Source organism: Wolffia australiana, chromosome 20 (genome assembly GCF_029677425.1).
Source record: "Wolffia australiana isolate 7733 chromosome 20, ASM2967742v1".
Lineage (NCBI taxonomy): Eukaryota > Viridiplantae > Streptophyta > Magnoliopsida > Alismatales > Araceae > Wolffia > Wolffia australiana.
The window spans coordinates 3,694,252-3,717,069 of NC_135854.1; the positions used below are offsets into that span (position 1 = coordinate 3,694,252).

Genomic DNA, 22,818 nt, shown 5'->3' on the forward strand with positions numbered 1-22,818 from the left:
GCAGGTGATGAACAACACCCCCATCTTCATCTGCTTGAGTCAAGACACTCTCAGTGATGATCTGAACACTTGTTAAATTTACCACTTCTTCTTAATCTGCATCGTTGGTTTTATCTAAGATTGAAGCCAAAACCCAATTTTGGACATCATTTCCTAGTTTGGCCTCACTGATGCATTTTTAGAAACACCTATTGAGCATCGAGCTTTTTCGCCCAAATTTATCCCAATATTTGTTATATTTTATTTTATAAAATACAATAGAAAACACGTATTAAATATATCTACTTATATAAACCATATTGCTATGATTCTAGATACCCATAAATGGCAAATAATATAAACATGTTTTGAAATTCATCTGAATTATTCATCTTAATCCTTCTATCTTCTATCAACCTCTCTATCTCTATCTTAATCAAAATAGTCTAAATATTAAATTATATATTCTATATATAATGAAATAATTCTTCTTAATCCTTCTATCTTCTATAAACCTTTCTCTCTATCTCTATCTTACTCAAACTATTCTAAATATTAAAATATACATTCTCTATCTAATTGCTTATTCTTATAAAATTAGACAATACTTATTTAGATGTAAGAAGTAGGATAAATCAGAGATATAGGCATAAGAATTATAATGATAACACGAAAGGGATTAATTAATTATAGTTAGCTTAATGGAGTGAATTAGGTTGTAAATATACGTTAGGAATTCAGAATTAAGATAGACAGAGAGAATATATTTTTAATTTTTGATAATTTAGTCACTAGATAGAGAGAGAGGCTAAGGGAAGATGGAATGATTAATAAGAGTAATTAAGCGGAATGAATTTATATTTTTTTACATTTATGTATAGCTTATATTGATAGAAATATTATTAATATAGGCAGATATATTTTATAAGTATCTTAAATATTTTTTATAAGGTAAAGTTGGGAAGAAATAGTGTAAATTGTGGAAAATGATCTGTGCCCACAATATGTTTCTAAAAATGCCTAAATGAGACCAAATTATGAAAACATAAAACTCAATTCGTACTGCAAACTATGATAATTAGGTTCAAACAAAGAAGATAGAACTCATTGGGAAACAATCAAATGGGGTTCTGAACTTACATAACACCCTTATTCAAAGAGTAGGTATGGGGGCACTTATTGTCAACCCGTAAGCTCAGTGTGTGTTTCCTCCTCTCATCTATGTTGGCATAACTATATCATGTCCTGAGCCCTCCTTGATCTTCTTGAATCTCACCAGGCTGGTAGAGAAGTGTCACATCTCTTCCTCGAGCTCTCCAGCTCTTTCCTAGAGTCGTCCTCGGCCCCTCTTTCTTGTGATGAAGATGAAACCATTAGGCTTATAAATTAGTCTTTAAAGTCTCAAGAGAGAAGCTTTCTCAATCCTCCATCCACTAGACACCATCCAATGACTCTCCCAGGGCCTTTGGATTGGTTTGTAGCCCTGTCAGCGACCTCCATATACCTGTTGACGGGGATGACGATGAGGGGTGGATAAGGACAGGTTTAACCTTTGGCCATATGATCTCCACGATAATTGGTCAAGGCCTGCAATTATGGTGTACCCCATGTGGTGCATCATATGCGTAGCCAGCCTCTTTATTAGTAGCATATTCTACAATTAATCAATTGGCCAACCCCACCATCCTCGTCTGTAGCTGCCAACAAATTCGCAGCCTGCAAATAGGAAAATAATGATGAGTGCTAAATATCACAGTGTGATTGTTTTTAATAAGATTGAACGAATGAGATTCAGTCTGCCATTCTTTAAAAAGTAGTGTATTATGACACATTCATTGGGCTGGGTTGGGTTGAAGGCTAGTCGTATTTTCTTCTAACATTTTTAAACATCATGACCTGTTGGAATGTGATACATCTACCATCCTCGTCAGTCCTACCACTTGAAATTGGGAATATAGATGAAGGTTAATCCCATACGGAGAGATTTATAAAAACATATGTCGTAATATAAATTTCACGCTAATGCAACTACTGAATTACATGAGCCATTTCCCCATCCACGCGCATGAGTGGACTTGATGTTGATGATGGGCCTTAGTATGTGGGCATTCATGGCCTTTGTAGGCTCCTTATTGATAAGTCAATATAAATGTATAAAATAAGAGTTCATTAAAGCACTTTTTATTCACATTTCATATTAAATCCTAACTTGGAGCATGTGCATTTAGTGAAATATCATGTTAGAACTCTCCGCATATATTCATCTTTTTTATTTATTTGGCGAAAAATACGGTGTCGGGTACGGCCAACCCCAAGGTTGTGCCCCCAGACTGATCCAGCCGTGCCCTGGATGCCACTCAATGGGTTTTTATTTATTAAGTGGATTGTTCATCAGCGTTTATACACGTGGAGCGAGCGTAAATGTCCCACTTACACACGGACCCTGCTCACACACGCCCAGTAAGCCAAAAATTTACATGATTGACACATATATTCATCTTCTAAATAGTATAAAGTATAGTTTTTGTACTTAATGTGACCCACTTGGCCAATCAGCCAAGTGTGCTAAATCTAACGTCTTCTTTGGGAGAAATTGGGGCCTTTTTTAGGACTAGGAGAATTGCTCTGATGAAAGGACCAAGGGACTCTTCGTAAAGCTAAAGGAGAGCTCATTGGGCTAATGAGCCTCCCTCTTAAGAGAAGACGCAAGACAAAGCTCCCAGAGACCCTTTAAAAGGGTTCAGATCTTCTAGAAGGGGCACTAATGGGCCTATGGGCTTGGCCGAAATCTCACCCACCAAATTGATCCATTATCTAAGGCAAGCCCATAAATGCTTTAGAGTCCTTTGTAAAAGACATCCTGAATTTTCATTTGGAATTTTAGTGAAAGGGTAAGAATATTCTTTTCTTGCTCTCTCTCTCTCTCTGTCATTCTGAGAGTTGGTGAGGGCAAAGTGGAAGGGAGCTGACAAGGCCTAGGTGGGAGAGAGAAGTCCTTCTCTCTATACTCTCTCTCCCACGGGTCCCTCCTCTCTCTCTCTCTCTACATAAGAGCTGCCAAAGGATCCAAGAAGTGAGAAGTGTCCTGGCTTGTGAAGGTGGAAGGGAAGGCCTACCAGCCAGGTAAGCCAATTCTTTCTTGCGGTAGAAATCAAGATTAGTGGTTCTTTATCTCTCTAGACCACTTGCCATCTGGGAATTGGATGTTCTTGGCCCAAGAACACACCCACTTCATTCAAAGCACTTGGTAGATCCCACAAGTGTGGGGTGAAATAGAATCTTACGAATCTTAGTCGAAATTCATTTTTGACCAAGATTTGTTCAAGAAGAACAATTCAAAATTCATTTTCTTCTGAATTTCTTCCCGATTTAATGACGACGAATAAAATCGGGAAAAAATCTATGACAATACCTAAAAGTCATGAAAACGTATTTTGAACTTACCTGAATACTTTTATACTCATTAAAAATCATTTAAATGGGGAAATTCATAATTCATTGTTGTTTACACTCGATTTAATCAAAATAAAATTGAATATAATTCCTGACATTCTTACACACTTGCTTTGAGCTTTAATCCACTCAGATTTGGTCTAGTGCTCTCTGTGGTTCAAAACTCACAACCCTATCGGTAAGGATATAAATTTATTGCTTAATCAATGGAACTCCTCACTCTACCTAGGTTAGTGATACTTAGTATCAATAACCGAGACCCCTAGTTACCAGATTACCACTTATCTTTCTTTCTCTAGTAAACACTGCTGCTTTCATGTTAGCACTCACCAGTAGAAAGCAGGCAGTCTTGAGCACTCTTGGCTTGCCTGCGTGTAGCTGGCATGTGCTCAACCTCTGAGTCGCTCAAGAAGGGTGATAACATAAAGTACCTTCTCTCAAAAAATAATGAGAGGAATATGAAAATTCATGGATATTTGATCCAAAATAATATTCCCAATATGAATAAATGAATTTATCATTTTGAAACCTTATAAATTATAGGAAACATTGACACAAAATTATTTGTCCAATTATAGGGTTCAACAATCCAATGGAGAAAATCATAGGCAACATTTCAACCATCCCACTACACAGTATGGGAAACATAGACCCTAGATTATATTATAGAGATGTGAGATCTAATGCATACATCTTTGATGAAGAGTTTGATACGACTTAAATTTAAACACATAACCTCTATCCCGAGAGATATTTTCTAACCAAAATGACCTAGATTTCCTTACATAAAATTCCCTGTCAAATAGGACATGGTACCTGGATAGAAAGTGCTCAGGACACATGAAGAGAGACACTACATTGTTAGAAAATCCAAGGAATACCAATGATGAGACATTTGGAGACACAAGTGCGACCACATTTTAGGTATGTAAGATGTGAATTTGAACCATCTTGTTCTAATCCATACCATCTTACATGTGGAATGACTTCACCACACCTTGATTATGTAAGTTAATTATGCGATTGCAAACTCAAGGTTGAATTCTCTGACAAAGATTATAAAATCTTTAACTCCAGCAATGGTCAATTTATATATAGAGGAAAGAGGAATGTAAACATCTATAAGATCAATATAGATGAAATTAGCAAGCAAAGAATATGCCTCATGGCCAGAGAAAATAAAAATCTCTTTGATCTATGGCATAGTATATTAGGACATATATAGGTCATCATAAACTTATAAAGTTGATAAAAAGGAAATTAATAAGAGATTTACGTAAAATCTAAGAAGATATGGAAAAGACTTGCTTAAAAGCGAACAAGTGAAAGAAAGCATTCACTCTAAATCACTTATCTCATCCAAGAGACCATTATAACTATTGCACATGTACTTATTTGGTCCAAACCATAAATCATGTTGAAAGACAAGTAAAATTATATTGTAATAGTGGATGACTATTCTAGATGTACTAGGATATATTTTCTAGGCCCATAAGAATGAGGCATTTGAGGAGTTTTGGAAATTTTTTATGACAATGATATATCAATTAGAAGTGAGAATCAAAACAATTACAAATGATCCTGGAGCTGAATTAGAAAATCATATGTTTAGAGATGATCAAAATTTTTATTCTTAATGCCAAGAACACCACTACAAAATGGTGTTGTAGAGAGGAAAAATAGATCATTCATTGAGACTTCTAGAATGGTTTATGCATAATTTAGTGTAGGAAAGTTCATATGGGCAGATGCACAGTACATTGCTTTCTAAGTAAAAATAGGGTTTTAATTAGGACAAATATGTAGAAGACTCCATATGAATTATTAAATGATTAGAAACCTAAATTAGCATACTTTAGACCATTTTGATGTAAATGTTACATCCTAAATGTCGATCAACATGGTTTGCAGAATGGTGTAGGCATAATTTAGTGTAGAAAAGTTCATATGGGCAGAAGCAGTGAACATTGCTTTCTAAGTAAAAAATAGGGTTTCAATTAGGACAAGTATTTAGAAGACTCCATATGAATTATTAAATCATTAGAAATCTACATTTGCATACTTTAGATCATTCCGATGTAAATGTTACATTCTAAATGTAGATCAACATGATTTAAAGAATTTTGCCTTAAATCGTGAAGGCATATTAGACAGTTATTTAAAGACTTCAAAGGCCTTTAGGGTGTACAACAAGGCCCCATTGAAGATTGAGCAAAACCATTCATGTGAAGTTTTTGGAATTAGAAGAGAATGATGATGTAGAAAAGTCTATTCCCAAAATTTTAGAAGAGAGACCAAAGTATAGAGTTTCAAGAATCTGATGATAACCAGGAAGATGAAAATCAAGAAGATGACAATCATGAAGATGAAGGTGAGTTTGATGATGAGGAGATTCAGGCATGAAGAGAAAGATTATATGAGCTTAAATTCTTGAATAATCATCCATGGGAAAACATTATAAGGAACCTAACCGATAAAGTTAGGACTAGATCCACCTATAAGGATATGGAGGTAGCCTAAGAAGGTTGATGAGGCTGTAAATTATCATGATTGGAGAAACCCGATGCATGAGGAGTTAGCACAGTTTGATAGAAACAATGTCATATAGATTATTACCCTGACCAAGTGATAAAATATCATTGGCACAAAGGAGGTATTAAAAAATAAGTTGGATGAGCAAGGGGAAATTAATAGAAATAAGGCAAGAATAGTTTCAAAAAGGAGTTGTGCAAATAGAAGGAATAGGCTTTGAGGAAACCTATGCATTGGTTGCAAGGCTTGATGCAATTTGGGTATTGTTGGCATTCACTAGTGCATACAATTTAAAACTCTTCAAAATGGATGTAAAGAGTGTGTTTTTCAATGTATAAATCAAGCCTTAAGTGTATCTAACACAAATTCCTGGCTCTGAATACCTAAAGAAACAATATGAGGCCATAAAATTTAATAAGGCACTATACAACCTTAAACAAGTTTTTACATCCATTTAGAAGCTAAACATGTATCTTACTTCTCACAGATATGTCCAAAGAAACATCAATATGACTTTATTCATCAAGAAAGTGAATAAATTTTTAATTCTAGTCCAAATATATGTGGTGATATCATATTTGGATCCACACTATAAATTATGTGATGAATTTTCAAACCTTATGCAGAAGGAATTTGAGATGAGTCTTATGGTATAGCTAAGCAACTTCTTAGGTCTTCACCTCCAAAATAAGGATGGATTATTTATATGCCAACAAAAATACACCAAAGAACTTCTTAAATATTACAAGGTTGAGGATATGCAAGCCAAGGGAACCCTAATGAGTCCTAGTATGAAGCTAGATATGAATCTATTAGGGTCTGATGTTGATCATAGAACGTATAGAGGCACATCTGGTTCACACCTATACCTCACCATGAGTAAACCTGACATACTATTTAGCATATGTCCCTGCGCGCAGTTTCAAAATGACCCAGGGGAATCCCACTTGTGCATCGTTCAAGAAAATTCTGAGATATCTCAAAAGAATAGTAGACTAAGGGATTTGGTGCCCTAAGAATAAGTATTTGACCTTAGTCAACTGTTGTGATTCAGACTTTGCTGGATGAAAATTAGAAAAAAAGAGTGCCAATGGGACATGTGCCTTCCTTGGTGAATGTCACATCTCTTGGACATCTACAAAGCAGAATTCTATCACTCTATCCATGATTAAGGCATACTACATTGTCAATGGACTGTGTTGTACTCAAAGCCTCTAGGAAAAAAATTACTTAGAGGATTATGACATCACATTAAAGAATATTCCTATTACATAAGTGCCATAATTTGGCACAAGATTTGATCATACACTCCAGGATGAAGCTCATTAAAGTGAAACATCACTTCATCAAGGATCATATCACAGAAGGTGATATTAGCATACAATTTGTGCCTACTGAGAAAAGGGTCACATATATCTTCACTAAACCATAAATTCAATAGAGATTCAGTTATTTTTTATGCAAGTTAGGAATGATGCATCCAAAGAAACTACTCTAATTCTTGAGAAAGATCATAACAATGTGAGATACTAGTGGTTCTGAGTCCGCGCGCACAACACTGTTTTCTGCTGCTTTTATATTGATATTTTGTTTTTTGATGACCCCAGATCACCATCTCAAACATCCCAATTCCTAAGTTTTTCCAACCTCTTGTGATCTTCGAGGAAATCCCATCCTTATTCTTGGACACTCTTGGACACTCATCTTAGGGTAGCCTATATTACATTTTTGATAAGTTTCAAAAGGGGGAGAAATAAGCTGATACATGCACATGGATACATATGTTGGGATTTCAAAATTCATCAAAAAGGGGGAGATTGAAGATTGAATGACATTGACCTTAAGTCAATGCATGTATTTTGAAGAATTTACCTCATGAAGTCTACAAGTAATTGGGTCAACCCATGGAACTAGTTCAACCAAGGACCATTCCATCTCCAACTTATTTACAATCTATGAGAAAAAATTTCTTAAATGAGGGATAGATAATTTTAGAATAAGGTCAAAACTCATAACAATCTCATACACGCTCACATCAGCTATGCTCATGGAATGTCCTAACATACTTGACTTTCCAACTAAGGTTGTGATATACCCAAAATATGGCATGCAATCATACACATTTCAAAGTCATTTTGGGATAATTTTATTTGTATTATCTTCCACTTTTCAGAGATTTTTTTTTCATACAATAAATGGAGAAAGCGATAAAGTAACACATTTTAATATAATGTGAAGCATAATTTACCAACCTGGTAATTCTTTTGAAAATATGCTTAAAATATTTAATGATTTTCATGCTTGATAACATGCATTTCTAGTGCCTTATATTATCATATTTACGTGTTTTTATAGGTTACCTACTCATATTTGCATGTTATCAAAAGCTTATAAAGATTAAATCTATTTTTAAAACAAATTTCTGAATTTTATGTATTTTTTAAAAATTTTCAAACAATATATTTTAAATGAATATAACTTTTGAGACAGAATATGATTTTTATGTGAATTGTTTGATGTTAAATTTGGAAAGATATGATTTTTCTGAGTCAAAATATATATGTATACGTATTTTTTGGGCTTTTATTTTATTTAATATGAAATTTTAAGTATTTTGGTTTTTTATGGCATAGGGTGACGTGCCCGATGCGCCGCCACATCAGCGTCGAGAAAGAGATTTTTTCCATTGTTTTTTGTCCTTTTATCATGTACATGTGGCACGGAACGCGAAAAGCCATGGAATACGAAAAGCCACAGAGTACAAAAAAGCCATGGAATACGAAAAGCCACGGAATATGAAAAGCTACAAAATACAAAAAGCCACAGAATAGGAAAAGCCACAGAATCCCAAGTGCTTTGACTTCTTAACAGGCACAAAACCGATGACATTGATGAGGAGAGAGAAGATATTAAAGGCTCGGATTGTTTCAACTTCCAACGGCCATAACTTTTGATCTTCCCCTCCTCTTTCTATCCATACCCTCTAATCTATAAATAGAAGCCTAGATCATTGTAAAAATCATCTTGAACTTGCTTCCTACTTGTGTAGGCTGATTGAAAGATAGTGAGTTTTGAGATCCATCAAGAGTGTTCTTGGTATCTTGAGTGTGTTGGAAGAAGCATTGGAGAAGAGGGGGAGCTTACCGGCACTCGTAAATCACCGTAATCCTGGCAGAACATAAGGATCTAAGGTAAGTGTCTTCGCCTTACGTTGTCTCTTTCCCATCACTATAGTTAACACAATTAGGATTTATCATCGAACTTGCACTCTCATTTCACTCTCGTTCCTTGTCTCTCCATCCTTGCCATCGTACCACTCCACACCCAACCACTATCCTCGTTCATATCGTCGTTCATCGTCATATCCATCACAATCACTTACTCTTTTATTTAAGTTAAATTAACATATATATTAAGTACTTCTTAATCGATATCACTAGTTCATATCCTTGAATTGTGTTTTTGTCGATCCTCACATTGATCATCACTAGTTTAAGAAAGTGATTCCTTAATCATCATTTTCCTGTGGAGACGATCCGTGCTCATCACTAACTAAGTATTTTTAAGCACGGTTAAATATATTTTTATTGAATTATCTCAATCACCAACCACAAACTTTAACCCTAAAATTGAGATTATCAATTGGCACCGTTGCCGGGGAATGATAGCCATTAAGGATTTAATTTCTTTTATTTTGGTGATATTACCTTTAATAGTGATCCAAATGGTTCAAACAGCTCCCCGAGACTGACAAAGACATGAAGAAAAGGTAAAACTCGTAAACTCTATATTTTTCATGTTATCATGAACGGTAGACGATCACAGAAACAGAATGAGAATGAAAGTGAAGGAGATAAAGGAGATTCTTCAACTAATCAAAACAACCACCCTGAGAATTGTGTTATAAACAAAAGAAATAGACAACATAGATTAAACAAATTTTCTGCTCCTTTAGGGTATAACCCTCTTACTAAGATTAATGCACCTATTGACGAGGGTTCAAATTTCAAAATTGATCATCATATGATTCAGTCGCTCCCTATTTTCCATGGTTTATCTCAAGAAGAGCCGTATAAGCATTTGGAAGAATTTACTTTGATTTGTCAAACATTTGACTTTCGTAATGTTACAAATGAAGTTATTAAAATGTGGTTCTTTCCTGTCAGTCTTAGAGATAAAGCTAAAAGTTGGTTTACATCTCTCTCTCTGAATTTTGATTCATGGAAAGAGATGGAAATTGCATTCCTAAAAAATACTACTCCGTTGGAAAATGAATTCATATCAACGTGCAATAAGAGAATTTTGTCAAGAGCCTGACAAATCCATAGGAGAAGCATGGGAAAGGTTAAAAGAATTAACTCAAAAATGTCCACACCATGGCATAGAAGAATGGGAGATACTCCAAACATTTTATACAGGATTACGAGATCAGGATTGGAAGATGATCGATGCCTGTAGTGATGGTACGTTTATGCATAAATATTTAGATGAAGCCTTAGGAATTTTGGAAACACTAGCTGAAAATGATGCATAGTACGCTCTTATTAATTGTAATGGGAGAAATGCAAATTCTAGAAAGGGAGGGATGATTGATGTGAATACAGTTGAACCTGAGTTACGTATTGACCAATTAGTTAAAGTCGTCTCTGACCTAACTCGTCGATTAGATAAGATAGGCATTCAAGAGGAACCTCGACCAACTCAAATAGACATGTCATTATGTCATCATTGCTCTAGTGCCGATCACGTAGAGGTAGATTGTCCTTTACATGAACAGGTTATGGCTATTGACCGGTCGAGAATGAATAGATCTATGGGTCAAATAGACACGATCTCATCCGTCCAATCTTCTTAAAGAAGATTGAACGGTGGGATCTATGTCATTATATTTAAGTTGTTTTCTTTATTTTTCAGGCCTTCCAATTGGCCACGATGGCTGACCAAGATGACTGAACCCCATCAATGATGAATCACAAAGGGGCTATTGATGATGCGGCATGCTAACAGGACAGGCTGATGTGGCGTGGTGGGTGCATCACTTAAGAGTGGACCACGACTATAATTTAATTGTAATTGCTGGTCTAACTCTTAAGGAGATCAGATTGCTAGGGGCAGATCTGTCCATGTCCATCCCTGGCAGTCGTATTCGGCGAATAGACATCTATTTCTAGCCAGGGGGGACTGGGTCTGACAATCTGGCAGCATGTTAGGACCCCCAAGACCACACCCCTCCATAGCCTCCTTTTTCCTCATCTTCTGATCGAGATCTAGCATGGCAACGGGAGACCCCTTCAGCAACAACGAGAGCAGTAGGAGGATCGTGACAACCTCCTAACTGCTCACAAAGCTTGGGACAGTGTAAGAAGAACTCCAAGACCCACAAGAAGTGCGCCAGCATAGAGGAGAACGATGGAGATGCACACCAAAGTCAGAGGGTAGCGAACGACACCCCTATCCTCCGCCTCTCAAATTAGGGCAGTACGGTGAATGCTGAAGCCTTTTTGGTAAAAATATATCATTGAGTCCTTGTCTTAGTCTTAGATTTGATCACAATCCCATTGGAAATCTGATTCTGATGTTGGAATCATGTTTTCTTAACTCGTCTTCATTCAGGCATTTTATCAAACTCTTTCCATGCATCGAGGTATTTTCCTCGTTTTTTCATATTTCTAAGACGATTTCACCTTATCAAAATATATCAAATTATATATACACCCTATTTCAGCCTCTTTTGGGCATTCTGTCAAACACCTCTCAGGTGTCGACAGAACCACCCTTATTCCTCTCGAGTGTCTGCTACAAAAATATATAAAAATATAAACACTCACATATTAATATATCTTTATAGTAACTACAATATCTATGTATGTTGTAGCCTACTAGTATAATCACGTTATTAGTCATATATAGTCATTCTTATGACTCTTCTTAGTCTCTTTATTTGCTCTTAATCTCTCTCTCCCCCTACCTAGCTACTTGGTTATATCATAAGTTATATAATTCCTTCTTCTCTCCCAATCTATGAAAATCCTACTCCCATTTCTTCATTCTTCCTCTTACCTATTATTGGAATAACTATTCTTATTAATTAACTACTTACATCTTATTTCTATAATGATATTCTTATTAATATCATTATCCTTACATTCACCTCTTATTTTCATATAGCTTACTACTAAGTAATTCAATATGTAATATTCAATCTCTTCTATCTACTTCCCTCATCAATTTAATATTTCCTCTACTTACTAACTAATTATTATCCATTATTTATAAAATTATTAATCCCAACTCATGATCTGTTCAACATCCTACATATAACTATCTCATTTCACTCTTCTACTATTACTTTCTCTCACTACTTGGTATTGCCTATTATCATATATAACCCTAGCCTCTTCATTTCCTAGTCTATTGATATTTACTTACTATTCTTTACCTTTCCCTATCTTTCTTCCTATTCTTACTTCCTCTTCACTATAACTCAGTTATTAACTGCACATCAAAAGGCAAGTCCATGTCGAGACAACCTTGCTCTAACAGATCTGAGTGAGTTTTATATATTTTATCATTTTTTTATTTAGGCAAATTGAAATTACAACGACATAACAATTAGACACATAATTTGTCTCCATCAGGCTGCCAAGTGAAAAATGGATATTTTGGTCCACTATTTTCATGGTCAACTCCATAATGAAGTTTTGATCAAAGCCTAGAGTTTTCAACAACTCAAATCTATTTAAACAGTCAAACACATAGACAACCATCTGGTTTCAAAATTTGGGTCAACTATGTTTGGCCTAATAAAACATTTTTTATAAGAGTGCATAAATCAAAATAATGTCTGACCATCATTTTATTTTGTACTTTTATGTAAGTATCTGAAAATGTTTTATCGCAAAATTTTATGACCAGTAATTTGATATGTAGAGATGATAAAGTTCTAGTTGACATTGGTGGCCTGTTTTGGGTCAACCATGGACTACTTAAACAAATAATTATCATAGAAAATCACATATCGAACTAGTGCTGATGCTCTCAATACAATTTGTTACATTTTATGTTATATGTATAATATACTTTGTTTCATTTTTCTGATGAGTATTCAAGCCAGCAGGTCCTTGTACATTAGATGAATGTGTATAACCATATGATTTTGTTTATGTTTTTTTTATGATGTGATATCATCATGGGGACGTTAGAGGGTTCCCAGAAGTTCCAAAAATGCCCTCAAAAAGTCGGAGCCTAGTAAGAAAAAGAAAAGGGTAAGAGTGTCATGGTCGGATTACTTTAATTCAAAAGTATTTGCATGTAATACTGGTGAACACTTTTTTAAAAGATAAAATTACCAAAAATGCTGCAAACTCAAATGAAATAGGGTTTTTCTTCTAGCAATCTTTTTATCTCTTGGAATTGCAGCCTGAAAGGTTAAGAAAGACATGAAGAAAATATTCCCCCATTGCAAAGAAGGTTTTTCACTGCTTCCATTGTGCAAGGTTGTCTAGAGAAGGAAGAAATGATTCGGTTCTTTCTTCTTGGCACACCCATTGTGCCCTTGTTTTATGTGTTTGATGTGAAGGGAATCAGTGGATGAGGTTGGATGTGAGAAAGACATAAGATGAGGAGGCAAAAGTTCAAGGCATACACAAACAAGGTGCACCATTCCAACCTATTTCTTATTTAAATCTAATATCAATTAAAAGCGATTGATCTAAGAATATATGGGGAACAGAAAGAGAAAATCTCATAGAAATAAAGTGTACATTAAGGGAACAGCTAGAAGAAGGAAAGAGTGGATTGAAAGCATCTTGAAGATGAGAATATCTTGATCTTGAACCAAGAGAGAAACTTTGTGAGTTTGTAGATTGAAAGTATCTTAAAGGAGACAAATTTGGGATTGATTTGAGAAGATTTAAGAATCTAGGTAGAAAATTGATGTAATACGACCTGCCGGGATCGGTCGGCTCGTATTACGTCACAGGAATAGACGGACGGGTTTGAGATTTATATGAATGCATGCACAACGAAGACAACCTCGAATGAGCAATGACGGCTGTTCACAGATAGGGAACTAAATCCATGACGATCAATGGTGAGATATTGATCCAAAAATCAAACTCCCAATGACCCTAATGACCAACTAGACGTCTAAGATGAGAGAAGCGTTTGACGGCCCTAGGGTGTTCGGCGTCTAAGTCAGCAATCACCCTTTCAACCACAAGTAAATTCCTATCACTCGACGAAATGGCTATCCTATCAAGAGTTGTGATTTCGGCAGAGGACGTGATAGCGGAAGACAAGACTGGAACAGGTAATAATACTGGGTATTGACGGATTGGTCAATAGTCCACGGCGCAAGTCGCACCCAAGTCGATGACGAAGCTTGGACCAGCGACGGATGGCGAGAACAGGCGGCAGCTCGATGTGCGGGCACGGATGGAGGCGCCGGTGGGGGCCAGCACACGGATGCTGGCGGGCGTAGGGCGCGCGGGCGCAGGGGAGCACGCGGGCGCAGGCATGGCGGCTCCCGGAGTAATCTCGACGGAACGCTTGGACACGTCGTCACGTAGTGATCTCAACGTGTCGACGAGGGCTCTAACCACGGAGTGGTCTCGACGTGGGCGAGGCTAGCCGGACCTCTCTACTCTCTACTCTCTACGATAGTGGAGACACAAATTGGATTTCTTTTCAACAAATGACTCAAATGTTCTCTTGGCATGCTATCCCCTTATATAGTGAGGATAGGTGCAAGTGAACGTGGGGGGGGGGGAGGACGAACCGTCGCGAGACGTGGTTCGGCCTCTCCTTACAATTTGAAAAAAAAACTTAAAAATAAATGTAAAAGATGAGGACGAGGCCCAACACCGACCCAGTCCATGAAATCCAAAAACACAAAAAAAAAAACAGAAACAAAAGCGAGTAAGATAAGGATGCTTACGCGGGGTACTTAAACCCCGGTTGGCGAGCATCGGCGCAGGCAGCTCGGCGAGGCTGGTGTCGACTGGTCGTGGCGTCTTGTGGATGGTCCCCCATCAAAAATATTTGATTAATTGAAGTTCAGGATTAAAGAGACTGAATCCATAGGGGTTTTGTCGGCATCATTTGAAGAGTAGACATTGGCTGATTTAAGATTGATCTTTATATCATGAGGGTATCGAGCTAAATCATCAAGATAATTGTTTAAACGATTAGTAGAGGAGTTCCTGTGAATGTGGTATATTAAAAATCTAGGTTCATTGATGAACGGGGTGATTAGTTAGAGTCAAAATCAAACCCCAAAAAGGGAAGTCTAAATAAACAGTTCATGGAGGACAAAACACAAGCATCTAAAAAGTGTTGCATAATAGTCAAATTTATTAATCTTAATTGTTATTGATTTACTTATTTATATTTGATTCACATTTTTTATTTAATTTTATAATCTTAAGAGGTCAAGTGATATTCTGAGAGTTTCCTAGGCTAGGCCGGGGGGGCCACTTGTGTGACCTAAATGGTTGATTTTAGGTTGTGGTAACCTCATTCAAGATGACTAAGGGGGCAAAGTGAAGTGACCTGAGTGGTCTGAAGAAGAGGTGGAAGATATGTTCATCGGACAAGGCTAAGCGGATTGAGGAGTGAAAATTACCTCACCAACTTCTATTTCATTTCATCCCCTTGTATAACCCTATTTCTGAGCATTTGCTTGGGGCTTTGAACTCGAGATAGGGTTTTATTGAACTCCGGACAATGATATCCCCATGACAATAGTAAGAGAGTAGCCCTAACCTGTATGCAAATCATTTTGTCGATCCTTTATCTCCATTCCACTAGATAGGCAAACGATCCTGTCGGAATTAAATTAGAAAAACTAAAAGGAAAATTTTAAATAATTCACCCTCCTCTTAGGTATAAACCTAGACATATAAACCAACAAATGCACCATGCCACGGCTTGACACCTGGTGGTCCTATTATTGTACAGGCTACAATAGACTAGCAGCTGATCCAGTGATTTGAACATGGACAGAAACGGATGATAAAAAAACTTTAAAAATAATCCAAAGACTCAGATATGAATATCAAAAGGGAAAAAACAAATGATGAAGGATATTGATATTGTGGAGTAAAATAATCACAAGTAGCTGGCTCTGTTGTGTATATATACACTCTTGATTTATACACAAGTATCTTGTGCTTATTCCTAAGAATGAACATGTATGTACATGAATGTAAAATATACCTCGATCCATCATGTCTAGAAGTGAGAGAAAAGTGATCTTAAGGGTAATGGGATGTCCATTGATGTACATACATATATTTATATGGATACCTTTCACCTATGGAAAGGTCAAAATTTCCAATGGTTATAAAGGCATGGGTCAAAATAACACCATGGCATGCACATTTCCAGATCAAACACATTATCTCGGTACATTATCAATAACTTGTTTTTTAATGGATACAAAAGAGATGTATAGAAGGAGAGGGTGACAGAGACCTTGCAGGGTCACCTTACCTTTACCAAGTTTAAGCAAGGTAGGATTCAGGTGGAAAAAGAGGCAAAAGATGAGGGAGAAAGATAAGAAAATTTTGGATGAACTATATATGATTGTTGATCGTGTGAAGCCTTAGCTATCTTGGAACAACAAGATAGTATTCACATAAATAGACTGTCGCATGCCAAGCTGGGCTGGTTTCCCTCGCTCCATTTGTGTAGTTCCATGTCTTTCTGTCGGCTTCTTCCTTAAATTTACTCTCAACTTCTTATGCCTGCTGGGAATACTATCTTCAAAAATAAATCAAGGATTTTCCCTCCAGATATGAATCAGTCTAACTTTAACTAACATAATATATGTGCAGTATTCATGATCCCCATACATAAAGCAGTAAAACTTTTTATATTACCTCAAATTTCACTTGTGTTTGCCAATGAGATGATATTGAAGCCAATGGAATGCCATGAGACTGATATTGAAATCCCCTTCATCCGAACGATGGTTGCAGCATCCCGTATACATCATCCATGTTTATCATCTTCTACAATTCTTATCGGGTCCGCCTTAGAATATCAACTTTAGTCAGTGTTCTGCAATATCTAGATGACGGATGACATCACTAGCCATTATATGTGAACTAAACATTACAAATGACTGTCACATCATCTGATATCCCTCACCGAAAGGACGTCATCCGAACTCACATCATCTTCACATCCACTATCAGACTAGTCATCAAACATCATTCTGCAATTTCCAGATGACGGATAAGGTCAATACCTGTTACTTGTGAATTATCCATTATAGTCAGTCATCGAGACCATCATCCTTACTCATCATCATCTTCAATTCCACTATCATGCCCATCAATCAGGCACCATTCTGTAATTTCCAGATGACGAATGGGGTCAACACCTGTGAATTATACAGACTGTTATCGAGACCGACATTCTTACTTCCGTCACATAATCTGAACACATCATCATCTTCACATCCACATCATGCCCATCATCAGACGTGGTTCTGCAATTTCCAGATGACGGATGACGTCAATAGCCGTGAATTCTACGGGCAGTCATCGGGACCATCATCCTTATGATGGTCACATCATCCGAACTCATCGTCATCATCTCATCCACTATCAGGCCCATCATCAGACATGGTTCCGCAATTTCCAGATGACGGATGACGTCAATAGCCGTGAATTCTAGAGAACTTTCCAGATGACGTCAATAGCCATCATCAGACATCGGACATCATAGAGAACTTTCCGGATGACGGACGACGGATGACGTCTAAACTGATGACAGATAACGGCCTTAAATCCACAAAGATTAATATTTCAATCTTTTTTTCCTTCAAAAGAATTAATCTTTCTATCTTGTTCATAATCCGGTTCAATTTTTTTTTCTCCATGGGCAGAATCAATCTGCTCCACACACTTCGCCGGAGAATTCTTCGCTCCAGAGAGTATAATTCTTGTTCAATTTGATCTGATCTTCGTCTCCACCGTAGATAGAATCAATGGCGTACTCCTCGTCTCTGTCTTCTGCAATCTTACCCTTTCAATCTCGCTTCTCGTTGCCCTACCCGGCGTCCGCGTCGCGTCTCTTGATCCCTGCAAGAAGATGGAAAGATCGATCCGTGACGGTTGCCGTCGGTGATGAACGCCTCGTTTCCGCACCAATTGCGAAGAGCATTGGTAAGAATGTTAGTCTGGCTGAGATCGAGGAGGCTTGCACGACTTGGCAGTGGAGGGGATTCAATATAAACTTCCTGGTGAAGGGTAAGGTCGCCGGCGATGGGCTTCCCGTCTTGCTTGTTCATGGCTTTGGCGCTTCCATTCCTCATTGGCGCAGGTAGTAGTAAGCTATGAAATATTGTCCATTGATTTAACACTCTTTTGATCTTTCAATTTGGGAGAAATTTTGTTGTTTTCTGATCATTGGGTGTTCGTCAGTTCCATAATTTACTGAATTTATTGATGTAGAAGTGGAGGATTACACTGTTTATACCATTGATTGCTGTAGAGTCCTTCCCCTTTTATGCTATGTTTTGTCTTGGATTTTCCATTGGCCGATCCTCTATTTTTTTGGGGAAAAATGTTATTTTCTTACTGTGGATCGTTCGCATGCTTCATTAATTACAGAAATATTGGTGTAATTGCGGAGGAACACACCGTGTATGCTATTGATTTGCTTGGGTTTGGCGCCTCCGATAAGCCTGAAGGCTTCCAATATACAATGGAAACATGGGCTGAGGTAAGTTTCTTTCTTATTTTTGCCAATCACAGGGGTATTTTCTGAACATTCTTACCAAACTATCTCTGCAATTTTGTGATTTCATCAGTTGATTCTGGATTTTCTGGATGAAGTTGTTGGGAGGCCCACAGTCCTTGTTGGGAACTCGGTTGGAAGTCTTGCATGTGTTATTGCCGCATCAGGTTTAAACTCTGTTCTTCAAATCTCCAAGATAGTTACGTTTGATTTTACTATTCGTGAAGATTATGGCTTGTTTTTGTTGATTTTACCTTTAAAGTTAACAAAATTATAATGGTCGTTACAGATTTGCAAAAAAACATCCTGCTGCCCATATTCTAATCAAAGAGAATACCAAATCAGTTTTTTAGCTGGTTTTTTTGAAATTATATGGCACCTATATGCCTATTTAAGGCAGTTTGAATGGAATAAAAGTACATGAGTCCATTCCCAAGATCATATTCTACAGTGGCGATGTCCCTTATGAAACCTCATCTGCACAACCGACTCTGTATCCATCATCTGCAGAAACCCTCTTTCTTTTTCTATTATTTTTGGTACCTGTTCTTATTTGAACCCTTCTTCTTAGACTTTTCTGAATAATTTTGTTAACTTTAAAAGTCCTCTTCTATTTTATCATGCCCATAATGCAGAACATCTTGAAATGGAGTCATATATAATGGTTTTTCAATCATTTATTTTGCAGCTAATTTCTCTTTGCCTGACCAGAGTCGTCGAAAGGGCTGGTTCGAGGGCTTGCACTCCTAAACTGTTCTGGGGGAATGAATAACAAGGCCATTGTTGATGATTGGAGAATCAAGCTGTTGTTCCCTTTACTCTTGCTTTTTGACATATTACTTAAACAACACTGGATTGCTTCGGCCCTTTTCAACCGCGTAAAAGAAAGGTAGACCCTTCTCTTCTGATCCTCATGTCATGAAAATATAACCCACATTTTTTTTTCTGAAACAGAGACAATCTTAGGAACATTTTGGAATCTGTATATGGAAACAAGGAGTCTGTGGATGATGATCTGATTGAGGTAACCTATGGATTTACTTATCTTACGACTACCTGTGTCTAAGAAAAGGGCTTTGAATTCTCTGATCCAATTTCTTACAGATTATTCGAGGTCCGGCAAATGATGATGGGGCTCTTGATGCATTTGTCTCCATTGTGACTGGTCCTCCAGGGCCAAATCCAGTATGCTTGGTGCCAAAATTGAATATCCTGGTTCTTATCTTATGGGGAGATGAAGACCCATTCACTCCTTTGGATGGCCCGGTAGGAAGATGCTTCTCCTCATTGCCCTCTCCGCTACCAAACATAAGTTTTTTTGTCTTGGAAGGTGTGGGTCATTGCCCCCATGATGACAGGCCTGAAGCCGTCCACGAAAAGCTTCTTCCATGGTTGTCCAATCTTCCGAAGTCCTAGAAATCTCATGTAATATTCATTGTTACAACTTATTTATCGTGTAATTTGGAGAGAGGAAAGGTAAATTGTAAGTAATATTCAGTTCATTTGTTCTAACAACTATGAGTTTACACCCGACATCAACTGCAACATTGACTAAAAAATTGGCTTAATATATATATATATATATATATATATATATATATATTCATTTAATCACTCAAGCTCAGTAAATTAATCCTAATATGTATGTCATATTCACTTTTGGAGAATTATTCAGAATAATTTATGAACACATTAAGATAATTTTTTACTTAGTAAAATGAGATCAATGCAATGATATTTAATGTCCACAATAAATATTTGCATGATGGTATCAGGAATTTTTGTTTTAGTCACTTGTAAATAAAATTACATTCAGATTTGTTTCACAATGGTATTTTTGTCGTCCATATTTTATGAAATACTTTTCATCAGGGATGATTGACCTACTACTTGAAATGAAATCCAAAATTAATATTATGGACCTAAAAGTCAAGATTTTTAACTGTTGGCCCTAGTGGATATGGTGATGGATATTCTGTGGCCTTTAAGCTAGTCATGCATCAAAGTCTGATTTAAATTCATTAAAATAAACATGTGCTCATTATTATTGTCCTGTAATGTCCATGATGAATTCCTTGAATATATGGAATGGCTTAGTGACCTGTGATTACATCATAATACATAGATCACTTGTCTTTAAACAAATATTCCAAATATTCCTATTCAAATGATACTCAAGATATACATTGAAATATACATATTGTACTACCAAATCCTACTAATATGATAATTATGGCTGATTTGTGTCTATCAGAGCAGAGACTCCAAGGATAGATGGTGGCACTCCTTTAGTGAAAGAGTTCACTGAAATTGACCTGTATGAATCCCTGAACAGTATATACATAACTATCAATTAGGTTAACTATCAATTAGATTGTGTCAGTGGTTCTAAGACCTAACACACCAAAGACACCTTGTAGATGGACGATTGTATTTCGACTAGAAGTTATGAGTGTCTAGTTATAGGACTCTAATCAGTCTTAGGTCAAATAAAACAAGAAGCCCTCAAAGGTGATTTAATGGTCAAGATGAGATTGGTCAACCTTAATATTGAAGGATTTAACTCGAGAAAGGAGATGCATTGATTTCCCATTCAAGGGTAGTCAAAATATTGGAGAACGTGTTATTTAATGGTATTTGTTACTCATAAGTACAGACTAGAATGATCGATCAATCTTTTCTGGTAAACTATAACCTAAGTCACTAGAGAGTCTTGTCCAAATGATGGGTTATATGTACATGGTAAATGTTTATGGCAAACGTTCTAAGGGAGAGATGATTTACTCCTATGTATATTGTAAAGCATGGTTGTGGATTGGCACCCCACAGGCTGGAAACTGAACTTAGCAATGGGTTAAATTGATCTTTCATTAATTTATATGTTTGTATATCTAGTTAGTTATTAGGTTATTATATTTATTACTAACTTTTTACTTGGGGCTAGAGGATCACATTCATAAGATTTTTTATTTTGGTAGATTTATGCAACGTTTCCTAAAAATATCCAAAGAACTAAATAGGGGGGCATCCATTTTCAGATGCCTATGCAAAACAACGTTTCCCTCTTTCTTCTTGTGCTTTCTCAAAACCTCTTTTCCAGGATGAGTATATGGCCAGAAGATCTACAAGGATTTCAAGAGAGGGATCAAAGAGGAAATTCTTCATCAATAAAAATAGAGAAAAAATCTTAATAAAAAAAGCCATTTATATGTTATTATGGCTGCAAGGTTCTTACTTTTAAGAGAAGCATACTCCTTCTCTTTCTTTTATCAACTCCATAATGAAGATTATGAACTAATAACACAACCCTTGTAAATATGTTTTCTCTTTTATTAATTCCTGGTTAGTGAGGTATCCAATCACAGATTCTAAACAAGATGCAACCCTGAAAAGATGACGAATAGGTTGTTAGAACTTGTAGGAGAAAACGTTACAACTTACGACCACTGAAGAAGTGTGAATATAAGATTTGTAGATTCCTTTTAACGGTAATTCCACCACAGAGAATTCCCATTCAGAGGGCACTGAAAATATGGAAAAAATAAAAATGAGAACGGCTTCTGTTGTCCCGAAATCCTAGCTTTTGTCATCTTCTTTGCATTTTTTGTCCAGTTTCTTCTCCAAGGTTGTTGCAAAAGCTAATGAATACGCTTCCTCCACAATGAGAACGATGACGTGGTTGTAATTAGTAAACAATCAACCATTCATACAATGTTCAGCGAATGATTTCTTTGATCTAGATTAATAGTTCCTCAATTACTGCTCTAGTCGGTTAATATCTACAACTTATGTAAAACTATTTGCATTTATTTATTCATCAAAACTGGAGATATAAACGATATACACGATCAATCAATTCCTTAAGGAAAAGATATGAAAGACTAATCATAGTATTAGAATAATGTGATAGAAAGTACTGAATATGAACAATATTTTGTAAAATACTGATTATGAGCAATATTTGGTCGCCGTGGCTTTTGCATGGAACTCAAAGTAATTTTCTTTTTGAACGATTTCATGGAATTAAAAAAAAAAAAATCTTAAGAAAGAAGATGAAACAACACTCCAGGTGATCATTCATATAAGTTTACTTTAGGATGAAAA

General features: G+C 36.5%; 1 protein-coding gene across 1 annotated transcript; it reads left to right on the top strand.

Moving 5' to 3' along the window:
• Positions 1 to 17,814: 17,814 nt before the first annotated feature.
• On the top strand, positions 17,815 to 20,229 carry LOC144716228 (alpha/beta-Hydrolases superfamily protein). The gene is made up of 6 exons (XM_078591325.1): positions 17,815 to 18,297; positions 18,588 to 18,699; positions 18,788 to 18,881; positions 19,426 to 19,603; positions 19,669 to 19,738; positions 19,819 to 20,229. Exons 1-6 carry the CDS (start codon positions 17,963 to 17,965, stop codon positions 20,128 to 20,130), a joined length of 1,101 nt encoding a protein of 366 aa, XP_078447451.1. The 5' UTR covers positions 17,815 to 17,962; the 3' UTR covers positions 20,131 to 20,229.
• The last annotated feature ends 2,589 nt before the right edge of the window (positions 20,230 to 22,818 follow it).